The sequence below is a fragment of the Phocoena sinus genome, chromosome 12 (genome assembly GCF_008692025.1).
Source record: "Phocoena sinus isolate mPhoSin1 chromosome 12, mPhoSin1.pri, whole genome shotgun sequence".
Classification (NCBI taxonomy): domain Eukaryota; kingdom Metazoa; phylum Chordata; class Mammalia; order Artiodactyla; family Phocoenidae; genus Phocoena; species Phocoena sinus.
In genome coordinates, this window is record NC_045774.1 from 20,410,667 (window position 1) to 20,432,579 (window position 21,913).

Here is a 21,913-nt window from a genome sequence, read left to right on the forward strand (position 1 = left end):
TGAAAAGTTGAAGAAGAATAAAAGGTGAAAGTTTCTTTTTTAATTTCATTTTGTTTTAATCCCTATCCGTCATTCTTATATTACAAATAATCTCACTGGCCCCTCCTTGATCATATTTGTTAAAAACTCATTTAAGGAAGTAATAATATTAAAAAATGATTCAAATTTTGCCTGCTCAATGGACTGTAAGTACTTAGAGGCAGGGCCCCTGTTGTTTCACCTCAGTACCGACCACTTAACATTACACCTGGAACAGATCTCAGTGATACTTCCTGAAGCAAGGTATAACGTGATTGAGAGAATACATTTGAAAACAGTTAAGTCAGTTAAAACTAGGCAAAACTGCTGAGGCTAAGGCAAGAATTTAGAACTTGATGAAAAAGAGTGGGGGAGCCTTATGATGAAACCAAAAACTTTTAGGAATTATATTTTATAGGATGAAGGAAACTAAGAAGAAACTTCGAAGTGTTTAAAAACAAGGAAACAAATTATTAATCTGTAATATGGAAAAATCATTGAAAAAATAAAATGAGAACCAATAAATCATATGAGCAAAGTTTTGACAGTGGTCTGGATTCTAAGTAAGAAGAATTTATAAACACCAGACTTATTTACCTTGATAAAAGCAGATAAATCAAATGTTCTAATAGGTGTAGAAAGATATTATTTGAAAGGAGAATTTAGAAGATACAGATTGCATAAGGCAGAAGTAAGGGCCATGAGCATGTGGAATAAAACTAGTTATAATAAAAATGAATATATAAAATATTTAATGAACATATTTTATGAGCCAAGAATTTCACATTTGTTATTCAACATTTAACAACTCTGTTAGATATGTTCTTTTAATACCGTTTTATATATAGGGAAATTAAAGCTAAGTGACATTAAGTAATTTACCCAAGGTTATGAAGGTAGTAAGTCGCAGATGAACTCTGGATATGAATCTGACAGATCAAGATGTAAACCCACCAACTTCAATGCCCTACACATTCTGGTTGATTTCAATAAATATCCAAACACACAATAATTTATTTTTCTCTGTTCATATCCATTACCCAGTAATTCTATGAATTTGGAAAGAGTCCTATCTCAGATATATCAGAACAAATAATAACTTATAGATGAGAACTTTGTTTAAGGGAAGAGAAGGTACGGTTGCCATATATTCATTGTTATTATAAAAGGGACAGAAAAACACAATGAAATTAAATGGTCACTATTTCCATGAAATACTGGTTAACAGCGTAGTAGTGTTGTTATAACCAAAGACTAAAAACATACAGCATTTAACAATTACCATAATCATCATAACAATATCTAAAATTGGTTGTTTTAAATATAGTTTTATAAGAGCCCTACATGTTTTACGTCATAATCACAAAAACTGTATGAGGTAGAAATGATAATAATGTCCATTTTACAAATGAGAAACCTGAGACTTAGAGGGCATTTAAGTATTGGGTTGGCCAAAAAAGTTTGTTTGGGTTTTTCCATAAGATGTTATGGAAAAACCCAAACTAACTTTTTGGCCAACCCATAACTTGACCAATGTCAATCAGTTTGTAGTCAAAACTTTAACTTAGGCCATCAGATGCTAGAACTGGTGCCCTTAACTAGTACACCAATATTAGAACATTACAAATATTATATATACAGTTTATAATAGTATGAAAATTAAATACAATATTGTCATTAAAATGTAGCAAATAAGGTGTATTTACTAAGATATTAAAGTACACATTTCTATGTATATCACAAATGGTTTATTACTTAATAGAGACATGTGAACTCTTTCTAGTTATTATCTTTTCAAAGGAAAAGATAAAATGTAGTCTAATGAAATTAATTCACAAGCAAAACATTATTGTGACAAACAGAAAATAGGATTTAGAATCCTAATCAAAACAGTATTCGTTTATACATAATTAAAGGAGAGAAGATTTCACCATGAAATTCTTCCTGAAACATACCATCAAGGTGTTGCACCAATCCTCGGTCCAGGTGCGAACCCGGCTCCACCCGGCATTAAGGACACAGAGCTTCTCTTCTAAAACAGGCTCACTGCCCTCAATCAAGTTCTGCAGGGCAGCACTACTCTCTGTGATGGTATTTAAATCAGCTTTTCTCTTTTCCAGATCTTTCAGAATATTCTAGAAAATAAAAGTTCCCAGACCTACTTGATCTTTCAGAACATTATAAAAGTTTATACAATCTTCATTTTTAAAAAACTTTTCTTTCACATATACATGACTCCCTAGATAACTTACACATGTCAAAGGTTCACAAGATTCCACAACTTACTAACATGATAAGAGTTTTAAAGTTTCAAATAAAAATTAAATATTTAATTATGCAAACACCAAAGAATGTAACAAATTTAGATGTGGAAAGGTAATTATTTCATTTATTTTAAGTATAAATTCCGTTCCTTACACAACAACAATTATCTTCATCAAAACTCTAGAAATAATGAATCAGTTCCATTTTCAGTAACTACAAGTGGGCAAAGCAGGACTATCCCAGAACTCAAAATTCTAAGATGACTTAACATATTGACTGCTTATAAGCATTACAAAAAACATTTCATCTTGTACTATACATCACAGGAGAACTAGCACGTCTAAGCTTTGGTTTTACACTTGTCTTAATATGTAAAGCTAATACTCTAGATGGTATTATGATTACTTGATTTTCACATTCATAAGTTTGACCAGGCAGGGTGTGCAGTCAGAGAATTATAAAGAGAATGTTGGGTTCCAAAATTAAAACTACAAAATTCTTTCAATCAAAAAGTAACATGCATATATCTACCCTACTGCTATTGTACCTTTTTAGAAAAATATTTAAACAAATCATTTCAAGAAGCTCATATCTACATTTAATGTCACATCATTAAATCACATTTTGAAAGGCATAAAAACTACAAATTCACAAGTGAGTCAAGGTATAAGGACTCATTTGGCCACATCAATTACTAGTATTTTTATACAGACACTGAAATATTTCTCTCAAGTGTTCTCCAGCAGGGAGGGGAAAAAACAAAACAGAATACCCACAGCCATGCTCTCTGCAGTTAATAAGTTTCTGCATTCCTTCAGTGGCTATGCACTGATTGACTACAGTAGTCTTTAAAAACTGTAAGAAATAATTAACTACAAGCAATTAAATGTAAACAGTACACACACTATGTTAATAGATTTTATTGTAAAGAAAATGGCTACGTTGAAAATAATGATTTTTAAGCTATGGAATAAAAACACTAAGTTCTAGAATGCAGATGCTATTTAAAGTTTGCATTGAAAATAATTTTACATAATATTATAGTGGAAATTCATTAAAATGTTTTGAAATATGCATGTTTCTTAAATCTGACAACACAACATTGAAAAAATGGGTGATTATATTACATACTAATGTTTCATTTGGTTTACTCTAGTGAAGAGAATGTACTATGAATTCATGATTTGTATATACCATCTTCATTATTTCAAATCTGAAATAAGATTAAATGGGAATTTAAGAGTGAATAGTTCCAGAAGAAACAAACATCATATTTACTGTCTTCACCTTAAAAATGATGAGAATCAACTGAAAAACTAATTGAATTTATGTGAGTGCACAGATTGATGATTAAAAATTAAATATGCAAAAATTGGTATCGCTTATGTACCAACCATAAGAAGTTAGTAAAAAAAAAAAAAGAAAAGCATACTTCATACATACCAATAAAATAAAATAAATATGTAGGTATAAACTTTTTTGCATACATCATAAAGTTTACAAAGAAAAAAACCAAAGCATTATGTAGGGATGTAAGGGAATTTGGGGGGGGAATGAGACATTCCATGTTACTAAAAAGACAAATATAACAAAGATGTCAATTCCCCTCAAAACAAATTTATAAATTCAAGGCAATTCAAATCGAAATTTCTAACAATTTTTCTAAGAATTTGACAGTAATAATTCTAAAATTCATATGAGTATATACAAAAGAAGAAGCATAAAGTCAGGAAATCCTGTCTTTAACTACATGTTAAAATATAAAGTCACATAGTTAAACAGTTGAAGAACATTTCAGAGGGTCAGATCAGTGAAGCAGAAAACAAAGCAAAGTAACAGGTAAAAAGAATATATGAACTGAGCATGTCAAATCAGTGGGGAAAGGATAATTACACAATAAATAGTGCTGAGATAACTGGTAAACTATTTGGAATAAAAGGTTAGAGCCTTACCTCATTATATACACCAAACTAAATTCCAGAAGGATTAAAGCATTAAAGGTAAAAAGATGAAACTATAAAAGAGCTAGAAGAAAATATAAGTAAATAATTACATAACTTTTGAGTAGAGTTGGCCTTTCTAAGCACTAAAGGCAGAAATAAGTTTTTTAAAAAGCATTGTATTCTTTAAAAAATACATAATAAGTTTTAAAAAAAACATACAAAACAGAAAGGAAACTACAGTGGCAAAAAACAAAACAAAATAATTTTGTACCAATACACAACACACTAAGCATTAAGAACTGTAACAGGTAAAGAGCTCTAAATTAAAAGACCAAGCTGTGATAGAAGCTACAAATGGCCTATAAACTAATGGAAAATGTTCTAATTAAATAACCAAAACATGTTATTTTGCCTACCGTTGTCAAAAGTGTAGTTAAAACAAGCAAGTAGGAATTCTCACTCATAGCTGCTGGGTACATTTCTGAGGGACAATTTCATAACAGGTATAAGATGTTAAAATGGATATATCCCTTGACCCAATATTTTTAGAGCTAAGAATTTATCCTCAGGAAATAATTAAGAATGTATGCTATGATTCAGCCACAAGTATTTTTATTCATCACAGCACTTTTTACAATAGTGAAAACTGGTAATAATTTAAATGGACATGAATGGAGGAATGGGACAATAAAAAATAAAATATACAATGAAATACTATTCCTATCTCCAATGTGTGACACAAAAACACTTGTAGGTAAAGGAAAATGTTAAAGATATAAGGCTTTTCAAGAAGGTCATGAAACACTAGATACAATTCTGTTTTAAAAATATGCTTGTGCCTGCATGTCTATATGTGCCTGTAAAAAACTGAAATGATAACAGGGTATTCTTTGATTCGAGATGATTTTTGCTCCTGTCTTTTTTTTTGTACTACACTATGCAAATGTTATTCAATTTGCTTATGTGACTTATGGTGCTATAAGAAAATAATGGCTTTCAAAGTGTATTGCAGAAAGAAGATAATATTTCCTTGAAAAACTTAAATTTAACAAAAATAAAGTTTGGTCCCTTTGGTTAGCATTCATCCACCATAACTCATGAATTCCAGTGTTTTTCACTTCCTTTATACATTTCTTTTCACTTCACACAGCCCATGGCAATTATACTTTTCATCAGCTATTTTCTAAACTGAGAACATTCTTCCTAGTGATTAATATCTTGACTTTCTTACAACAATTATCTCCAAAGAAGCATTCAAATTAAGGAGCTGTATTATCCCACGACCTCATAGCACCTCCTCTTCACTCCCCATAAACTGACACCTGTAGAGAATGTTAAAACTGATACCTGCAGCTTTATATAAAGTTCTGTCACAGGATTAATCATTTATTTTCAGCACTTATCTCTAGTATACGTGCTTCTTTCTTAGAAAACAAATTCAGGAAACGAATACTTCAGTAAAAAGAAAAACTATCAATATTTTGTGCTTCATTCAAGTCTTCTTCCACGTCAAAAGACAGAACTAGCAGATCAACTCTCTGATCTCTGTGATTTCTAAGTAATTACAGGGCTAGAGAAAACTCTTGGATCTTTTATTGATTTTTTTGAAAATTCCGTTCCTATGCTCTTTACACCAGTTAGTTTGCAATAGAAAGATTAGTTACTGGTACAAAAGTTACTATAGAAGAATTAAGAAATAAATTCAGCACAATACTTTGTGAAGAATGAATACTCAAAAAATGTCACTGCTTTTGAAGGTGATAATTATAATATTTTCAAGTACCACCTAAGCATAATGACTACAAAGCCCTCGGTGATGAGCCACGTGAGTTTAACGCTTTCAGAATCAAGATGAAAATATCTTCTGAAGATAGTTGTTTTTAAAATATTCTTATTCATTCTTAGGACAGAGACATGGAAAAAAGATAAGACTATATTTTATATGAAATGGAGAGAAATGACATCTACCCAGATTTCCCTGATCAAAATGCCACAAATTACATGGGCATAATATTGGTGGTTCACCTGAACTACAACTTACTTTAGCCCAGGAAATTTCTGTATCCAAGTCACCAAGCAAACTTTCTGAAGTGGATTTCTGTACCAATTCAGTTTCAGTAACAGAAAGCCATTCAGAGAGAGAAGCAGTCTCTTTCTTCATTTTCCGAGCCAACTGTGATGCTCTTTCTAGATCCTGTTTTCCCTCTGTCACCTTAGGAAAAAAAAAAAAAAAGAGCATAAGAGAGATCAACATAGTGGGAATGAATCAGAGCACTAACTAAAGACCCAAACAGATTCATACTTAACCCCCAAGACAGACCTAACCTTAATCTCTGGCACCTAGAATCACACCATTCTTACTTTTCTGCAGGGGGGACAATATACTGTAGTAGTTACATGTCAGGCAACCCTAAGTTTTCAACTTAGCTCTCCACTTACTTCCTAAGAGACCTTGGGGGAGGTTCAGCCCTCAAAAGGTTGCTATGAGTTTTCAGTGAAAAAAAATACATACACAAAGGGCTTGACCCAGTCCCTGCAGCCAAGTTAAGAAATCAATGAATAGTTCCTTTTATTATTTTGAACAGAAGATGCCTTAAAATCCTCTCAATGAGGGATTCTGTTTATAAAACACACAGATATTCCAGCAATGTGAGGGGGAAATAGCAAGATTTTTTACAATCATGTTTTACAATTAACCACTTAACGTAAAATACAGTAAATGGCTATGCAACATAAACTTTTATTATTATTTTGCTCTTACTGCTGTTGACGGAAAGCAAAATGAACTGAACTGACACTTACCAGGCTCTTGATACAGCTCTCGTATTGTGCTAACAAATCTACATGTTATACAATAAAACCCTGTGAAAGGCACTATGTTTTCCAGTTAACAGAACAGGACAGTGAAGCTTAAAAAGGTTAAGGCCATAACCAGGGTGGCATGACCATCAGATTGAGGCTGGTCTGACCCTTTGCATTACATGATGGTACTCTCAAACTAAAGTAATTCACAACCTAACACTGAGTTGACACTTTAAAGGATGTCACAACACAATACATACAAAAAACATGTTCTTCCTTTCATGTGTACAGATGTATGGGTGATAACATTACCTAAGTAGTACAGTGATAAGTCATGTATGGGAAGAAATCTTTTTAGATGATACAAAATTTCTTAGATATAAAAACCAAATTTTCTTAATAAGTAAAATGGGATTACATTTCTTTTTTACTCGTCCCATAGGTTCAGTTTTACTCTTTGATGTCTCAAGGATTGATTATTATTAAATTCCTTCTTAAAAGTGAAATATTTTTCTATGGAGTTTAATTAAAATTCATGACTCTAAATTAATAGTACTTCAATGCAGACTTCAGAAGACAAATACTTGAATTCTTTGAAAAGATATTATGATACTTATCTGACTTTGACATGCCCAGGCAGCTACACAATTACCATAAAACAATGCTACCAAAGATTTCTGTAAACCAGGAAGAAGATAATTTAAGTTTCAACTTATAACAATTTATACTCTTCTCAGCCTAATCAATACATTTTAAGATGTACTGCATATTGAATTAGGCCATATCAAGTTGTAAATCTTTTTTTTTTTTTTTTTTTTTTGGCCACAGGGCATGTGGGATCCTAGCTTCCTGATCAGGAATCAGGGATCAAACCCATGCCCCCTGCAGTGGAAGTGCAGTCTTAACCTCTGGACCACCATGGAAGTCCCTCAAGTTGTAAATCTTCTACATAACCATTTATCCCCTCTCCCTCTTGAATATGCAACCATTCCCTCTCAATAGGATCATTCCCACCAGGTCTGAAACATACTCAAATGTCTGTCTCTCCATTTCTCTCTCTCTCTCTCTCTCTCTCTCTCTCTCACACACACACACACACACACACACACACTCACACACACATTTCCTACTTTGGTCCCACCTCCCCCTAACGACTTCCCTCTCTCCTACCTTCCGCATACAAGTTCTCAAAACCATCTCTCACCTCCCACACATACTTCAAGCCATGACATTCTGGCTTCTATCCCCATCACTCCACAGAAATTGTCTTTCCTAAGTTCAGTAATGGCCCCAATGGCAACAGATCTAATGGACATTTTTAAGTGGATGTCATATTTAACTTTCAATAATATTCAAAACAGCAGCCTACACTCATTCTCATAATGTTCTCCTTCCTTTGGCTTCCCAGACCTAGCACTTTCCTGGTGTGCTACCACTTCTTGCTACTTACTGTGGTTCTGTATATATATAAAATATATGGTTGCACAATGTGAATTTTTAAGGTGCATAATATGATAATTTGATACACATACATTGTGAAATGAGCACCACAGTCCAGTTAATTAACACATCCACCATCTCACAGAGTTATCTTTTTTTTTTTGTGGTGAGAACACTTAAGATCTACTTTCTTAGCAGATGTCAAGTTTACAATTACAGAAAACAGCATGGTGGTCCCTCAAAAAAATTAATAAAGAACTACCATATGATCCAGCAATTCTACTTCTGGGTATATAACAAAGGAAATGAAATCATTATTTTAAGAGATATCTGCACTCCCATATTCATTGCAGCATTATTCACAATAGCCATTGATAAATGAATGGATAAAGAAAATGTGGTATACATATGTATATATGTGTGTGTGTGTATACACACACACACACACATATACACACACATACATATATACTTTAGTTTCTTTTACAAGCTCATCTTCCTCAAATTCCCTTCTAAATGAGGTAATCCCTCAAGACTGAATTCAGGCCCTTTTCTTTTTTCACTATATCCTCTCCCTAAACAATTTCATCATCACTGAAAACTTAACCACCTCTATGCAGATGACGCATAAAATTTATATCTTCAGCGAGCCCAGATATATTCTCCAGGCTTGAATAACTTTGTGAATATCTGATATGTGCAATTAACTCTCTCAAAGGCACTTAAAATGTCAACATGTCCAATACTTGCTTATGATTTCTCCACACTTCTGCCTTTCCTTCCAGTGCCCCGTCCCACTGATGGCACCATGATTTTCCACATGATCAAGCCAGAAACCCAGGAGTCATCCTTCATCTCTCGCTCCTGCATCCCCACATCAAATCCTTTACCAAGTCCTGCTCATTTCACTTCCTAAATATGTCTTTAAAAAATCGGCTCATACCATCTCCACTGCTCCAAACTAGTTCAAACACCATCATCTCCCACAAAGAGCGTTAACAATGACTTCCAAACTGGTCTTCTCACATCCATTCTTGCCTCTCTGCAATCCACCCTCCAAACTGCAGTGGGTGATCTTTTAAAACACATATATCTGAGCATGTTATCTCCCTGCTAAAACCCTGCCATAATTGCTCATTGCTCTTAACACAGAGATTAAAACCTTTACCACAAATTCTAAGACACTGGTCGGATCTGGTCTCATCCCATCTCTCCAACACCATGTTCCCACACTTGCTGTCTCTGCTTTAACCACACAAAAGTACCATGCTGCCTCCTGCCACAGGGCCTTTACACATGCTGTTCCATCAGCCTCGGAAGCTTCTCCACTGGTTTCACCCAGGCTACTCCTATTCATCCTTCAGATCTCAGCTTATGCACCACTTCCTCTAACCCAGACTGGACCAAATCCCCCTTTACATATACTCCTAAAGCACTACATACATTCCTTCATTACACTTCCGGCTGATAATCTGACATTACTTTGCATGGCTACTTGATTAAAGTTTTCTTCTTTTATTTCTCTCAGTTCCATTAGGCAGGGAGATAATATGTTTTTGCTTATCACTGTATCTCTAACTGCCTGTATAACTCCTCACACACAGTAAAGTCCCAATTGTGTTGAATGAGAAAATGACTTAACTCCAAAACCATAATTACAGTTAGAGATCTGTTGTAAAACCAACCACACCATTCCCATTTATAAAATGCCCAATTAATAAATACAATAATATTTCACAAATAACTTCAGTTGTGTAATATACAAAGAAGTTCTAACATATGTGTTTCAGACGTGCAGTGTATCAAAATGATACACAATGTATCACACCAGTAATCTAATCTTGCAGAAGTGTGGTCCACATTGCCCAGGAAATGTAGGACTGTTCTTTCTTACTAATCTGAAAGTGATCACAAAATTTCAGCTAGTATTCGCTGGGCTTATGTAGAAACTTCGTTAATATTTAATAACCAAAGAAGGGTCTAATGTATTAACTAATACAGCTTTTCAATATTGATGAGAAAGTTTCACTTCCACACATTGTTTATTTGTTTTATTTTGTTTTTGCTTCTCTGGTTTCAGGGCAGAGAGTCTCAATAAGAGAAGATGTTAAGCCTATTGGATCCAGTTGGTCATTCACAGTAAAAGGCCTAACAACTTCCCCATGAATTCACTAAAATGCCCGAATTATAGATGTTTCTTGAAAGGATTTTAAATCCTGATAGATTAATGTGAACTTCCTATCACTATTTATTAGAGTCCTAATGTTTTTAACATTTCTTAGTAGATTATTCAATCTAGAAATCCAAGGACCAATAACTTGAGTTTATACAGAGACTATTATTTGTAGAGTTCATTAGAATAACTTATGAAAAGTCAGTAGCCATTGAAAACACAGAAATTAACCTGGATTAAATATTAAAAATACATTTCTGTGTAACTATTCATCATTGTAATAGTAACACATACATTTAAAGAAATATAATAAAAATTACTGCCATAAATGAAAACATATATTATTAATGCCATAAAGTTCAAATATGCTTTCTCCCAGAAGTGAAATGTTAAGAGGCGGGCAGTGCACTTGCTCTGCTCACCTGGGCACCCAGGTCATTGTAGAGAATCTTCAGAGAAGTCAGCTGCTCATCCATCCCCTTGGGGTTGTCAGTTTGCTGCTTCTGGACAATGTGCCTTCCTGTTTTGATTACAGTCTCCACTTCAAGCTTGACTTCACTCAAAATTTTATAGAGTTTCTTAAAAATAAAGATGACAAATTTTACATATTAGTGAAAACATGCCAGCTGGAACCATTTCAGGACATGGCTTACAAAGATTGACAGCTAAGAACTAACTATGGAGATCAAAGGGCTTTATCTTTCCCAGATCTGGTTCAAAGGATGAGTAAAATGAAATCAAGGCTGTAATGACTTTTTAAAATCAGATAAGAAAACACACTCACAGAGGTTATACTTGTTTTATTAAAAAAGAAAAAAACTCAAACATGTATCTTAAAGGTTTATGAAAGTACCTGATAATACAAACATATTTCCTACATAAAATGGGAAAATGTTAGGACTAAAACCTGAATGTCTAACACTTTTTAAATTACATTTTTTAAAATCCTAAATGCTATTACAAGAAAAAAGGCAACACTGGCTATTTCTGGCTGTTGGCATTTGGAAGTATTAAGATTCATTTTTTTTCTTACAATTCTCTGAAGTACCAAGTCTACCACAATGAGTACATATTGATTATACAATGAAAAGACATATAAAAACTAAATACATCAAGATGTATATGACCACAGGAAGTCAAAGTTATGTAGGTCAGATTCAGAGCTGCCCTCATCCTTGTTACTTTAAAATTAAAAAGCTGTATTCTGGGCCGGTTCTCTTATCTCTATGCATCATAATCTTGACCTGAAACACCTCATGTGGCACTGTCACATAATAACAGACCATTGGACTAAGTTACACAAAGTCAAGGACACTGCTTGCTCTGTTGATCTCTATATCTCAGTAAATAAATATTTACATTCATACGTGCACGTGCGCACGTAATATTTATAAAAATTCATCCTATTTTTTCATTCTTCCACCCATTCAAGCTTTCAATTAATCAAACAACCTTCAGTATGCAACAGACATGTGGAGACTGCAATTTTGAAAAGCACAAAGAACTCTTCCCAGACTTTTCTTAGCTTAACTTGTGTCATGTTCAGTTTTTTCATGATTCTTCCCAAGCAGAACACTAGTTCTACGATTGAACATGCTTGGCCACATCATTTTTAAATTTCTATGCAATTGAATTTTAAAGTTCAAGACTAAAACAGTAATAAGGCCTTTTAAATAATTTCTTCTTTTACATTCTAGGTTTAAACTTTGATTTAAAATTTTATTTTCCTAGAGAATGATTTTTTATGCTATAATATTCCTGACATCCATTCTAAGTATAATTTCTTCTTTCACACTTTAGGTTTAAACTTTATAAATTAAAATTTTACTTTCCCTGAGAACACATTTGTCGGACACTGCAATATTCCTGACATACATTCTAAGTATGGTTCTTCTAGCTAACTCAAATCTATCCTTTACAATTTAGCTTATTAGTCACATTCTGCCAAAGCCCTCCCTAACTTCATCCTGTGATTAAGGTGTATTTTCCTCTTTGTCTTGTAACCATGTTATATACATGTTTATTCTGGTCTCCTTATCTCATTACACTGTACTAGTTGATTTTACTCTCTGCAGGCTATCTCTCTCCTATCTCTTCTAAACTCCTGGGAGGAAAGGAGCACACTTCTAATTTTTTAACCTGTCTTTCATCATTTATTCCTATTCTTAGGACGCTTTAGACTGACAATTATTGGACAAACCATGTACATAAGCGCTAGATGAAGCCATACCACTGATGGGAAAACCCACTGGACACATTAACCACCCAATGGCCTCACCATACACTTGTCCAGGTGGGTCTGTATGACATCAGGGTCCACATCCTTCACATCCAGAACATGAAGTTCTGCTTTCACACCATCCAACACACGCTTGCAGTCAAGCATGCGCTGTTCAAAGTTAGCAGGTTTCTGGAAAAGCTGGAACTTTGTGGACACCTCTCGAAGTTTCCTCTGTTTGCAGAAGTGAAAATAATAAGCAATTCACATCAGAATGATAATCTTTCTCAGCAGACAATATTAGCATAACACATACTGCTAGAAGGCTGTAAAATAAAGTAACAATAAAAACATTCTTTAAAGGAACTTAGGTTGCCCGATCACCTTGGGGGACTGCACAGCCCAGTGTCCTGAATTACTTGACACTCAGTGTCTCAGTCTGAAATATAATGAAAGGCTAAGCTAGCCTTGCTGGAATTAAAACTGCATTAATTTTCTTACCTGTTTTTAAAACACAATTCAAGAATCTAGAACTCACAATGCCCTTCATCACAAGGTCAGAGTGAAGGTCAGTCTGCATCCCCCATTGAGGGGCTAAGCGGGTACTGCATCCCATGCACTCAGCCTGCCCAGTGTACCAGCCATACCAGTATGGATGGAGGCTCTGCATCAAGGGAAAAACCTATACAAAGCAAACATCTAAATCGAGATTGCTCTCTTCTCAACTTAACTAGAAAACTCAGATCCAATAGTTTCCAGTGCACCTTCAACACATCACTCCCATCCAACTCTTTACATCACAGAGAAGACCAAAGGCATCCAAGTCGTCAGCTCTTTCTCATTTTCTTTTTATGCCCAACAGGCTGAAAAGTAAAAGGAAGCTGCCCTCCCCCTTCACCTGCAGCACATCCATCTGACTTCCTCCTCTGGCAGTCCGGCCTTCTGGGGAGGTCGGAGGCTGAGAACGTGTGTTTCTTCTCAGCTCCTCTAGGGTTAGCTCGTGGGCTGAGATCTCCGCTTGGATTTTCTACAAAGAGATTAGAAAAGGGAGAGAATGTCTGTTTTTTTTTTTAAGTCTCATAGAGTCATACAACAGATAAGAATATATTGATCCCTATCCATGCTTTAATAAGTGTGCGTATAATAATAATATGGGCCACCTGTATCGTAGGACTGCTGTGTGCTGTGCACAAAGGTCTTTGTATTTGTCACTTCAAATGTTCGCCACTTATTTATAAAGAGGGAATTTCCCCAGTTTCATAGCTAAGAAAATTATAATTTTTAAATGGTGATCATTTGCCATTATCTCACATAAAAACCCTAAGAACCCCCAAACCCACATGCTGCCCTGTAAGTAAGGCCGGCCTTTCTCACTGACTCTCGGTTGGGATGGCAGAAGGAGCTGGTGCCCTTGCAGGTGAGGAGACGATTACATATGCTCTCTTTACGACCTTATTGCCCTCACATCCATGGCAATACCTGGGCTTCCTGAGGAACTTGGAAGGCATCTATCCTGTCGGTCAAGTATGTTGTGAGCTGCTTGTCCAACTCCCCTAAGCTCTCCTGCAAGACCTGAAGCATGTGGTCAGTTTCACGCAGGACCTGGAGTTGCTTTTCCAAAGAAATCTGCTTGCTCTCTGCCTACAGGCGGAAAAATTTACCCATTAGTCACTCAGCACAAATATAAACAGCTGAATATAAGTAAACCCTTATGTTCTAACCACCAAGAAAAGGAACATACTATAAGAGCACTACTTTAAGACTTTGTCCTGCATTATAAATAAATAATCATTAGCAATGATAATAGTGAAAAGGTCCTTCTAGTATCTTATGCATCTTGCAGGAAATTACTAATTTTTACTTCTTTCTATATAAAATGACAAAATACAAAAATGCCATTAAGGGCACTATTTTAAGTGAAATAAGAGAGAAGGACAAAGCTGTATGACCTCACTTATATGTGGAATCTAAAAAAATCACAAAAACAGAATGTTATATTACATATAACATATAATATTTCAATAAAAAGGGAAAAATGTAAAGATTTCCTATGTACCATATTAAAATAAAGGAGAGAATAAAAATATGCCATTTATTACAAATTTAGGGTATTCTTAGGACTCAGCAATAAACCTATAAACAAGAATATAAAATACAACAGAAGCACCTATGAGTAGAGTGAACATGGAAATCTCTTTTTGCAAAGTTTAAAGAAGTTCTACAGATGTTTATAGTGTTGAGCCACTATTTATTGAACTTTTGGGTTAAGTTTGATGCTATTCATGATCTAAACATCAATAGTTATTTTTTAATATGTGTTCAAAAGCTTCTAATATCCACCCAACTCTCCTATAAAAGCAATCTCCTTTCTCTACTTACTGATATGGACATGTGTGTTGTAATACATTCTGAGTATGTATCTAAGGGACTATGGTATTTTATAACAGCAGCTTATATCAAATTCTGATGGCTCTAATATTTACTAGGATAATATGAGTCATTATTCTTATATACACCTATAATATGTTCCTTAAAGGAAATTAAATAGCTCATAAGTAGAAACAATCTCAAAGACAAATTTTTAAATCATCGAGTTCTGCCTGCATTATAATGTAAGTGTAAGGTCTGCTCTTCCCCACCTAGTATTTCAATGCCCTCAACACCCCCGTTGGTTACCAACCTTCCCCCTCGGTATAAGTTCCTGAGGTCCGCTCCATATCATAAACATCTAATCGACACTCACGCATGGCCCGGTTCTTACCAGGTGACTCAGCTCTTCGTATCGACTGTTGAACACCTCCAGTTTCTCACTGATGATATCATCGAGGATCCCTCCATCGATCAGAGTCTGGCCAAGTTCCCGAATCTGGGTGCGATTGTCTGCTGGATGTCGCAAAACAGATTCTAGAGACTGAACAGGGACAGGGGCAAAAAATAATGCATTTACCAAGGCAAAGTGAATCAAGGATTCTAAAAATGTTCGTTTTATTTAAAACCAGTAATTCTATTTTCTAGAAATCTACTTACGGAACAAGATAAAAAATGATTAATTCAGGGACTTCCCTGGTGGCGCAGTGGTTAAGAATCCGCCTGCCAATGCAGGGGACACGGGTTCGAGCCCTGGTCCAGGAAGATCCCACATACCGCAGAGCAACTAAGCCTGTGCGCCACAACTACTGAGCCCTCGTGCCATAACTACTGAAGCCCGCGTGCCCAGAGCCCATGCTCCGCAACAAGAGAAGCCACCACAATGAGAAACCCACGCACTGCAACGAAGAGTAGCTCTACTCGCTGCAACTAGAGAAAGCCCACACGCAGCAACGAAGACCCAACGTGGCCAATAAATAAATAAATAAAATAAAATAAATTTATTTTAAAAAAAAGATTATTTCACAAAAATGCCCCTCATGGTATTAATAAACACATAAAATTGAGAACTCAGCATGAATGATGATATATGACAATTCCATAAAAATAATTTCAGTAATTATTAATTACATGGGAAAATGTTCATGGTATGATACGAAGTTTAAAAGCAAAAAACAATACTATATAAATAAAAGAATTTCAAACTGTTATTGATTATATTACTAAAAAGTTTCTATAGCATATATAAAATTCAAGGCACTGTTTTATATATACACTTTATATATACATAAATTTAATCATATGGCTACATATTATTCCCATATTACAGATAGGAAAACTGAAGCTCAGAGAAGGTAAGTAATTTGCCAACACACACACAGTAAAAAGAAGAGCTAAGATTCTAACTTGGCTCCAAAGACTTGGTGATTCCAAAGCCTTTGATCCAGTTACTATAAAGTACTACCTCCCAGCATATATACATAAAAATAGTAATTCGGAAGAAGTACACTAAAATGTTTTAAAGTGTTATCTTACACTTTATACTTTTCTCCATTTTCCATATTTCTAGAATGCACATGTATTAACTCTCATGTTAGGAAAGTATGTGTTTTCAAAATAATCTTTCAAAACATTTTTTAATACTCTGAATCTCTCACTCTGCTATTTTATTTGAGAAATGACATCTTTTCTCCAGAAGAGCATCTGGCTCCTAGAAGTTAGGTACCACATTTGACTTATTTCTGACCTTTAATCCAGTCATCTACTTAATTACTACATCCTATTCTTACAGGTTTCTTTTGGTTGGTTGGTTTGTTTTGTTTGTTTGTTTGTCTGTTTTGCAGTACGCGAGCCTCTCACTGTTGTGGCTTCTCCCATTGTAAGGTCCGTTGGCCCGGATGAAAGGAGGCCCGGGGGGTAAGAGAAAACATCGACCAGTATGAGGTAGGAGAGGCATCTGGGAATCAACAAGAGACTCTAACTTCCTGCCCAGAAAACAATGGGGCTGACAGGAAGGGAAAATGGGCTCACGCCCCACAACAGACCAACCAACACCTGGCCCTGCTGTATCCTCACCAAATAAGGAATTACCCTGTATAGCAAACCACCCCCTCCCCTTGCAAGCCGCCTTCTGCTTCTACCCCAATAAAAATCCCCCTCATCCAGTACTGGACGTGACTTCTCTGGCCCCTTTCTCTCGGACCAGTGAACCTCGCCCGGGAGCGCTCCCTAATAAAGCTCACTTGAAGCTTTCCTTTGTTTCACGGTGCCGTTTGTTAAGATCCGACCTCACACCCATTGCGGAGCACAGGCTCCAGACACGCAGGCTCAGCGGCCATGGCTCACGGGCCCAGCCGCTCCGCGGCATGTGGGATCTTCCAGGACCGGGACACGAACCCATGTCCCCTGCATCAGCAGGCTTACTCTCAACCACTGCGCCACCAGGGAAGCCCTATTCTTACAGTTTTAAAAGCACAGCTACCATCTTCCTCTTCTTTTTTTTTTTTTTTTTTTTAAGAAAATCTATTCTTTTCACACTTTAATCCACTTAAGAAACAGTTATTAAGTTATCACGTGCCCCAGGCTGTGCTGGGGAACTAACTGGGGAACAACAAAAAATTCAGGCACATTTCTTGGCCTCAAGGAACTCAAGTTCAGGCTTGGGGACAGGATCCCAGGCCTCCAACACTGCCTTCTCCAGCCTGTCCTCCAATTTTCACATCTGAAGACAACAGAATAGAAGCCACTGTAAACACAGTCCTTGCCGTGTCTAGTGAGCAAAAGTAACTTTACGAAGAAACAAGAGAGCATTGTCCTAATAACATAAGGCAGAGTTTTATCCAGGGACTGGTAAAAACAATCTGGAAAAATCACTAGAGCGCTTTATGAAGTCTAAAATGTACTAATTAGCAAACAACTAACCACCTCATAAGGCTGAGTTTAGTGGGTCACCAATAACCCAAATATACACGATGTTATAAATACTTCAGGCAACGGAAGAAAACACAAGTTACACTGAAAACTACCAACGAAGCGAAAGGATTTGCTGGCATAAGGCATTATGTTCCTTGTTTGAATACTCATTCAGCCTCATTGCAACAAAAAGAACCACCCAGAACGCGGGCTCCCACCTCCAGGGCTTCACTGACAGCATCTGTCTTCTCAGGCAGGACCTCTGTGCTCTTCATCCGCTCTTCCAAAGTGTTTAGCCAGGTAGTCTCAAGATCCAAATACTGAAGCAGTTCAATCCAACAAGACCATACCTCCTAAACAGGCAGGGAAAAGTTAGACAAGATAAGAAGCCATTTAGAGACACAATGCATCTCTACTGCTGCACATTCTGTCTAGTCAAGAATAATTTTGTTTAGATACAAGTATAAATGGGCTTTTAGAAACTGATGAACCTGGTATTTCAAATAAGTGAAATAAAATCGAATTCTTCGATTAACTGTATTAGACCAACTGGAGGGAGGTAGGAGGCTGCTTCACTAAGATAAATTCCAAGGCTCTGTTTAAATGCCGAAAATAAAACTATATAATTAGTAGAAGAAACCAGGAGCGAAACATTATTAGTTTGTTTTTAAATAGAATGGTCAAAAAAATACTCAGACTTGCAACACTTTTTAACAGCTATATACGAAACTGGTTCCCTATTCCAACTCAGAGCTAATGGGCGTAACCATTTGATGTAGATCCAACTTTTTTCTTAATTCATATGAACACGTCTATATACGAACAGAGCAACATTTTACCCAAATTGGAATTTTACTATAATTGCTGCATTAGTTGTAGTCACTTATTTCTCACTCCTGTGGGGAGTTGGGGGGCTGGGGTATGATTCATCCTCCAATTCCTAGGAGCAAAATTATGGGAGGAGCCTATTTGACAGATAAATTTAGAAGACAGAGTTCAGCATGGAGCCTACTGGGTTGGTCCTCTTTCAGATCCACTGACTCAGAGGACACATTCTAGTAGCATACACCCCATATGAGGCATACTTACCAGGTCAGGGGTCAGCAATTTTTTCTATAAAAGGCCAGATAGTAAATATTTTAGGTTTTACAGGCCACATCTGGTCTCTGTCACAGATTCTTCTTTATTTTTTCTGTGTGTGTGTGTGTGTGTGTGTGTGTGTGTTGCTTTGTTTTTAACAACTCTTTAAAAATTAAAAATATACAAACAATTTTTAGCTCCTGGGCCATACAGAAACAGGCCACAAAACAGATTTGACCCACAGGCTGTAATTTGCCGACCCCTGGCTAAGACTAAAAGGGAAAAGAGGTGTCTGGTCCCCCAAATTTCTATAGGCAGAAAGCAGGCTGAGAAATCTACTCAGCTGCAAGCAGAGCTCTATTTCTTATGGGAAGGAAGGGATGGCTTACAGAGACGCTCTCACAAGAAGCAGGACTGGCCCCTAATCAAGCAACAGTCCCTGGCCCGAGAGTAGGAGCCCTGACTACAAGTGTCTGGCTAGATTTCAGAACTACTAGCATTAGATTTCAGAGTCACTAATGCCAGTGCCTGCTCTTTTTACCTTCCACTGCCCCAACTTTTTTGAATGGGAGCGTCCACTGTGGTTTTCCTGTACCTATCTCACCACTCTGTTGGGTATATGAGGTTCAGATAACTTATCTTTTTAGTGCCCAGGTCGCCAGATGGAGAGGTGTCACACCCACACACCTGCACCTGAAGAAAATTGTTCCAAGGAACCACATTTGCATTTGCACCTGATGTAGATTGCATGATACTGGATTTTGAGCTTGATGCTGTACTGAATAAGACCTTAGGAGTCCCTGGGAGAGTGTAAGAGTATTTTGCATGTGGAAGGACTGTAACTAACTTATGACCAGAGAGTGAACTATGCTGGATTAACAATAGCCACAAATTTATTACAGCTACTCCCGTGAAGTGGTGAAATTGTCTTCTCCTCCCCTGAATGTGGGCTGACCTTGTAACTTGCTTAGAGCAAAAGAAGGCTACAGAGATGATGCTGTGTCAAAGTGCAGACCTAGCCTTTAAGAGAACTGGCAGCTTCTGCTTTCTCCCTCTTAAAAGCCAGCTGCCATGCTGTAGAGAAGCCATAAACCTGAGAGGCCACGTGGAAGGGGACCTGGTGGATGAGAGTGGACCTGAGTGGAATATCCATAAACCACACGGAGCAGAAGAGCCATACAGCTAAGCCAAATCAACCCATAGAATCATGAAAAATAATAAATGGTTGTTTTTGTAAGCCATTACATTTTGGCAAGGTTTGTTACACAGCAATTAATAACTGAAACATAAGTGTATATATTAAAAATATACAAACATGTTTGGGAAGATTATACATCACTTTCTAGATAATGATTACTTTAAGAGAGGGATCAAGAGATGGTATGAGATGGGGAAAAAGGGAACGGGTTCTTTAATGCCAATTAATTTTATTTGAAAAAAGAAGATCTGGAAAAATATGGCAAAATGTAACATTAGTTATAGCTGAGGGATATGTATATGGGTGTTAGTAATATCATCTGTACTCTTCTATAAGTTTTAAATATTTCATGATTTAAAACATTTTAAAGGAATCTAGAAATAATCAAGGTAATAAAGTTGGACTTTTTGGAAGAAAGGCATCCTTACTCTAATTTAGAAATTTGGGCTGTTTCTACCCAAGATCTCTTGGTAATCCCTCACATAATTTTAAAAATGCTTCCATTGTGAAATCTTTTTTCTTCTTATCACTTCCCCTTTCAAAGGCATCAAGGTGTCATATTTTCTCTTTTATCTACTTTGTTTTCTTACACTTTTCCTTTTCTTCTCTCAAACTAATTCCAAAATAATTCTAAAAGTAATTCTGCAAGCAATACTAAAACCTTGAAATATTTCATTCCTCATTCTCAAACTGTCACCTCTGGGTCATAAAGACAGTGTGAAGAAATGACACAGAATTCATGGTGGTCTCTTGTTAGCTTGGGATAACCTGGGGACTCCATTATTTAAACATATTGTGAGTAGTTACTTTGGCTAATAATAGACAGGAAAATAAACAAACCAAAAAAAAGCAAAATCATGGGTGATTAAGGCAGAGAAGAAAACATGGACAAGACTGTAGTAGAATTCAATTCCAGGATCATCTACTGGGACTTAAGATTAGCCATACATAATGTTACATATTATGTTCACAGAATGTTAAATTCGCAAATGAGTAACCTCAGGTGTTTTAAGTTAGGCAATATCTTAATATGGCTTTGTTGACTTGTAGCTTTCTTATTAACTAATCCAAATTACACTTATTTTATAGATTCAGAACAAATGAGTAATGAGTGAATTTAGTTTAAATACTGCAGTTGTGATTACCATTTTAGGATTCATCAAAATGCCATCATTTGTTTTAGGTTGAACTGAATTTAAATTGCTATCAACTGAAGGGCTTCTTAAGTCTTGTCAATAAGATGTGACAAATATCACACTAATATAAAAGCAAACAATCAAAAACTTAATTTTATTTTAAAAAAAAACTCATAGAATCATCTACATCTTAAATCCTATGGCCAGGGTAGGGGAAATGCTCCAGCAAAATACCAGCAAATTCAAGTTAGTCTTTCTTTCACTCTAAATAAAACCTATAATTTTAGACACCGCTCTAAAACAGAAACTTCAATTGATCTCTGTGCACTAACCAGGCAAAAAAAAAAAGGAGGTACTCAC

The 21,913-nt window shown here is 35.9% G+C and overlaps 1 protein-coding gene across 3 annotated transcripts in view; it reads right to left on the reverse strand.

Moving 5' to 3' along the window:
* Window positions 1-21,913, reverse strand: part of UTRN (utrophin) — a 561,071-nt gene that overhangs the window by 304,092 nt on the left and 235,066 nt on the right. For all 3 annotated transcript variants that reach the window (XM_032650818.1, XM_032650820.1, XM_032650819.1), the window contains 8 exons: window positions 18,358-18,492; window positions 15,621-15,770; window positions 14,339-14,500; window positions 13,758-13,886; window positions 12,920-13,093; window positions 11,064-11,219; window positions 6,268-6,438; window positions 1,974-2,153 (listed from right to left, as the gene is read on the reverse strand). In XM_032650818.1, coding sequence (XP_032506709.1) covers window positions 1,974-2,153; window positions 6,268-6,438; window positions 11,064-11,219; window positions 12,920-13,093; window positions 13,758-13,886; window positions 14,339-14,500; window positions 15,621-15,770; window positions 18,358-18,492 — 1,257 coding nt within the window. The remainder of the gene's footprint in view (window positions 1-1,973; window positions 2,154-6,267; window positions 6,439-11,063; window positions 11,220-12,919; window positions 13,094-13,757; window positions 13,887-14,338; window positions 14,501-15,620; window positions 15,771-18,357; window positions 18,493-21,913) is intronic.